Raw genomic sequence first — 5,529 nt, forward strand, 5'->3', positions numbered from 1 at the left:
TCCTTAGAAGGTACCCAGCAGCCCTCAAAAAGGACCAAATGAACCCCCCCATAAAAGGTGCCCAGCAGACCCCCTAAAGGTCCCGATCAGCCCCACGAAAGTGTCCACCAGCCCCCCAAAAGAGCCTTCCAGGCCCCAGAAGGTGCCCAGCAGCCCCCAAAAGGCCCCAACCAGCACCCCCACCCCCCCCCCCACCCCCTTCTGAAGGCAAGGGGGGTTCCTGAGCGGCACACTGCCTCACCCTGTCCCCAGCAGCAGCCTCCTCGAGAGACACCATGGGGGGGCCTCGCTCCTTGGCGCAGCTGGCACAGAGGAGGATCCCATCCCTGAGGGTCCGTGGTGCTTCGGGAAAACCTCTTCGTCCTCCACCAACAGCTCCTTGATGGCCACCACCACTTTGGTGACGGGGCGGCTGGGCAGCAAACCGTCGGCGGGGAAGGGTAAACAGTACTGGGGACAGGAACCAGCGCCGGCGGTGGAGGCGTTGAGGCAGCGGCAACAAAAGTTGTGGCCGCAGAGCAGGAGCATGAAGGGATCGAGGAAGAGATCCAAGGAGACAGCGCAGGTAGTCCCCTCCCGGAGGTTCTTCAGTGTTGCCAGCCGCCATGGCTGGGGGAGAATTCCCCCCCGCTCCCCCGGCCCCCGCTCCCCCGGCCCCCGCTCCCCCGGCCCCCGCTCCCCCGGCCCCCGCCCTCGGAGACTGTTTGGGGTTTCGAGACACGCCCGCGAGAAGGGGGTGGGACCGGGAGGTGGTGGAAGTGGTGGGTGGAGGGCAGCCGGCAGCCAGGTCCTGGCAGGGGGAGTGGATTTGATGTTCTCTAGAGATCAACCAGTGCGGAGTGGATCCCACGTTCCCTGGAGATCAGTGTGGAGTGGATCCAACATTCACTGGAGATCAGACAATGTAGAGTGGGGATCCAACCAGATTCCTGAATCCTAGATCCCTGAATTCCAGATACCTGAATCTAGATCCCAGGCACCAAATTCCCAAATCCTTAAATTCTAGGTCCCAGATACCTGAATCTTGGATCCCAGGCACCTGAATCTTAGATCCCGGGACCCAGATCTCTGAACCCCAGATCCCTGAATTCTAGAACCCAAATCCCTGAATGCCCAATCCCTGGGATCCTCCAAGGGTCAGTGAATCCAGCTGGGAAGAGGACAGGGGGTGAGGGATGTTGAACTTGGCTGAGCTCCATTCCACAGCTGGGGTGACCTGGGGGATACTTCTCCAGGCTGAACCACCTCAGGTCCCTCAGCTGCTCCACAGATATCCTCCAGACCTTTTACCACCTTCATTACCCATTTCTGGACACATTCCACCCTCTCAATGTTCTTCTTGAGGTGAGGAGCCCGAAACTGACCCCAGCTGCAGCCAAATTTGGACATTTTGAGGTCCAAAATGAGCCTTTTTTCCCTCCCCAACGCCTCTGTTGAGAAGGTCCAACAAAGTGCAATCAGAGGGTGCAGGAGGTGCCCAAGTGCATGGTGGTTCCATCTGGAAGGAGAAGATTGGAGACCTCTTCCCTCCCTGGCTGATAAGAGCTGGCAGAGGCAGACTGGGCTGAGCTTGGGCTGAGCCAGTGCCAGAGTAAAGGGACCCCCAAAAACACCCCAAGACAGGGGAAAAAACAACTGGAGGAGAAGGTGGTGAGGAAGAACCAAGCTGAGAAGAAGCTGGTGGAGAAAAAGCAGCTGGAGGAGAAGAAGCTGGTAGAAGACAACCAAGTGGAGGAGGAGAACCAAGTGGAAGAGAAGGAGCTGGTGGAGAAAGAACAGCTGAGGAACCTCAACACAGCCCCAAGAAAGCCTTCAAGAGGGGAAAGTCTGGGTGAGCACCAACCTGGCTCCTGCCTCTAGCTTAATCTGAGGTAATTTAAGATCAATTAATGAAAGATTTTTAACCCTTTTCCCACTTCCTCCCCCCCTCACCTTTTCATTTCACCACCTGGTGGAAAACAGCTGGGAAAATCCAGCCTGGTTTTGGGGGCCCTCTTCCCACCCCACAGTTTTGGGATCTCCCTTCCCTCCCTTCTCTCCTCCTCCTCCCCCCCACCCCAGTTTGGGGTCTCTCTTCCCCCCCCTTTTCCCCCTAGTTTTGGGCGTCTCTTCCCCCATCCCCAGTTTGGGGCCCCATTTCCCAGCCCCATGCTGCCTTTCAAAGCCTGGAGTGGAGGCCCTTTGATCCCAGCTCTTATCTCCCCTGTGCACATTTTCCTGGGCAGAGCAGGGGGCAGGAGAAAATTCATCCTACTCCTCCTGCAGGATTTCTCTGGATGTGAGAGATCTGGACTCAGATTAGCCCAGTTTGGTTTTAGATTAACCCGGTTTGGTCTTAGATTAGGCTGGTTTGGGTTTAAATTGCCCTTGTTTGCACTCAAATTAGCCTGGTTTGGGCTCATATTAGCTGGAGCTGCTTTAGATTTGAGCTGGGATCAAATTATCCAGAGGGAGTTGGGTTTAAATTAGCTCAGGTTGGGCTCAAATTAGCCCTGTTTAGACTCAGCCTTGGCTTGGTTTGGAGTCAGCATAAGATTGGTTTGGACTCAGTTCCGTTATGACTCAGCCTAAACTCGGTTTGGACTCAGCCTTCACTGTGTTTGGATTCAGCCTAAGCTTGGTTTGGGCCTGAGTTAGGCTCAAATTGGTCTGGGCTGGGCTCAATTTAGCTCGGTTTGGGCTCACCTTAGCTCACTTTTGGGACCTCAACCAAACATGGTTGGATTTAACTGTTCAAGAAGATGAGTGGTGGGACCAGGGATGGATTTAAGATGAGATTTGGGATTCATCCTTGAGCTTTGGGACTCCCCAAGGATTGGGGGGTGTATTTATGAGCTTAGATGAGTCCATCCCAAAGTGCTCCTCATGGTCCTCATGGAATTCAATCCACATCTCCTTGAATCTTCTCCCAAGTCCAGGAAGCTCCTTCACAGCTGCCAGAGGACATCTTTCATGATGGAATGTGGTGGTTGACCCTCATTTTTCCCACCCAAAAAGGGGTGAAGAGCTGAGATATCTCCACCTGGAACACACTCATCTGATGTTTTGGTCTCTCTTCTCCTTTCTTGCAGCTCCAGCTCCAAGGGACACCATGACCTTCTGCCTCCAACCACGGCTGCCCACCTGGCATCTGGCCCTGGACTATCACACGGCAAAGCAGTTTGAAGGTAACCAGAAGTGGAGAGGAACCAAGTTCCCATTCCTGAGGTCTTCTGTGCTGCATTAAGTCTGGATGTCCATCAGAGATGGAGATCCTCCCACTCCACCTTCTGCCTTGAGGCCACTTCCATCTCCAGCCTCTACCTCTTGGCTTCTCTGTGTCCAGGCTCACCTGGACATCCTCCATCTCCAACCCCTATCTCTTGGCTTCTCTATATCTAAGCTCCCCTGGAGATCCTACCCCTCCAGCTCCACCACTCTTCTCCTTTTCCGCACCAAAGACAATTTTGTATCTGTTTCCTCTCTGGTCAACTTTTCACCTTCTCCCTTTTTTGCTCTCCAGTCGACATCACCTTGGATCCAACCACAGCAGGTCCTGAGGTGATCCTCTCTGACAACCTCAAAGAGGCTGCCTGGGGTAGGCCTGGCCACCAGTGGCCTGCAGGACCAGACCGCTTTGACACCGATCCCTGCATGTTGGGCAGCCAGGGCTTCACTTCAGGTCGTCACTACTGGGAGGTGGAGGTTTCCGGACGCTTCTGGGCTGTAGGGGTGGCCCTGGAGTCAGTTCAGAGGAAGGGTCGAGTCCTCTTCAAGCCCAGCGCCGAGATCTGGGGCTTGCAGAAGTACGATGAGCTCTGCGTGGCCCTCACAGCTCCTTCCAACACCTCTGTCCCCATCCTCAATGGGGAGATCGGTGTCTACCTGGACTATGAGGTTGGCCAAGTCTCCTTCTATGCCGTGGGCAGCCAGCGACGCATCTTCACCTTTCCTGTGGCTTCCTTCAGCGGGGAGAAGGTCTTCCCCTACTTCTGTGTCCTCCTCTCCACCATCAAACTGGCCCTCAAAGCTTGATGGCACCAGCAGGGTCCTTCCCCAGTGCTGGTTGCTCTCTCTGTGGTGGTTGGAAATGCTCCTTGATGCTCCTCAGCTCTTCTGTCTCCAGGGCTTGGAGTCATCTCCACCTCAGCTCATGCTCTTACCTCCATCTTGGACATCTCCATTTGGGGTTCTAGCCAGGGGAGGGGGGATTTGGGTCTGATTAATTAAAAATAAATTAATTAGTAATAAATGGTTGTGGCTGACCCCCCACCAACCTGCTCCAGCCCCACAAAGTCCTCACCCAGGCTACCTTGGCCTCCCAATAGCCTCCTTGGTCCTCCAAGAACCCACCAGAGCTGATACACATGGGACCCTAGAGGCTGCCCCAGCCCCCCCCAACATCTCCTTGGGGTCCCCAAACCCCCTTGGGGCTGCCCTGCTTGGTACCCCAGCAGCTTCCCTGGAGTCACAAAACCTCTTTGGTCCTTCAAAAACCCCCAACAACACCCCAGGACTGGGCTGGATCCTTGCAGATCCTGCCTGGATGGCTAAGGATTCACGCCACATGCTTGCAGATCCACACTAGATCTTTGCAGATCCCTGCAGAATCCTTGCAAATCCACAGGGGATCCTTGCAGATCCTTGCAGGATCCATGCACATCCGCACCAGATCCTTGTAGATCCCTTCAGCATCCTTGTAAATCCAGGCAGGATCCATGCGGGAACCATGCAAATCTACACAGGATCCTTGCAAATCCAGGCAGGATCCACACTGGATTGTTGCAGATTCACACTGTATATTTTTGGGGTATTTTTAGGGTCTTTAGGGTTCATTGAGGGAAACTTAAAGGGTTTGGGGGGAGGTTTTGGGGGGTTACAGAGATTTTGGGGAGTTCTAGGGAGATTTGGGGGGGTTAGGTTTTGGGGGGTTAGGGAGTTTTTGAGATGTTTTAGGGAGGATGGAGGGGGGTTTCAGGAGATTTGGGGGGACTAGGGAGATTTTGGGGAGTTAGGTTTGGGAGGGGTTTAGGGAGGTTTTGAGGTGTTTTAGGGAGGTTGGAGTGGGGTTTTGAGGGGGCTTAGGGAGGTTTTGAGGTGTTTTAGTGACATTGGAGAGGGGTTTAGGGAGATTCTGGGGGGTTTAGGGAGGTTTGGCGGGGTTTAGAGAGATTTGGGGGGGTTACAGAGGTTGGAGAGTGCCTTAGATTTTTTGGGGGGTTAGGGAGGTTTTGAGGTACTTTAGGGAGGTTGGAGTGGGGTTTATGGAGGTTTTGGGGGGGTTAGGGAGGTTTGGGATGGTTTATGGAGGTTGTGAGGGGTTTAGGGAGGTTGGAGGGAGGTTTAGGGAGGTTTTGGGGTGTTTTAGGGAGGTTGGGGGGTGTCGTAGTTTGGGCTGGGTGCCCTCTGCTACAGGGGTGTTTCCTGTGTCCAGCAGTCCATCCCCGTGGGTGGACACAGGAAATTAGGTATTTCTCCCATAATCCCTTGCACCACTATAAATTTTGCGGTGGGGTCTGGCACTTCCTCTTTCCTTCCCTCTCCGAGACT

General features: G+C 54.3%; 1 protein-coding gene across 1 annotated transcript; it reads left to right on the plus strand.

Moving 5' to 3' along the window:
- The first annotated feature begins 605 nt into the window (after positions 1 to 605).
- LOC128897347 (E3 ubiquitin-protein ligase TRIM58-like) lies at positions 606 to 4,362 on the plus strand. Its single transcript, XM_054163164.1, has 4 exons — positions 606 to 761; positions 1,585 to 1,831; positions 3,072 to 3,167; positions 3,503 to 4,362. Exons 1-4 carry the CDS (start codon positions 606 to 608, stop codon positions 4,012 to 4,014), a joined length of 1,011 nt encoding a protein of 336 aa, XP_054019139.1. The 3' UTR covers positions 4,015 to 4,362.
- The last annotated feature ends 1,167 nt before the right edge of the window (positions 4,363 to 5,529 follow it).

This window comes from Dryobates pubescens, chromosome 7 (assembly GCF_014839835.1).
Source record: "Dryobates pubescens isolate bDryPub1 chromosome 7, bDryPub1.pri, whole genome shotgun sequence".
Classification (NCBI taxonomy): domain Eukaryota; kingdom Metazoa; phylum Chordata; class Aves; order Piciformes; family Picidae; genus Dryobates; species Dryobates pubescens.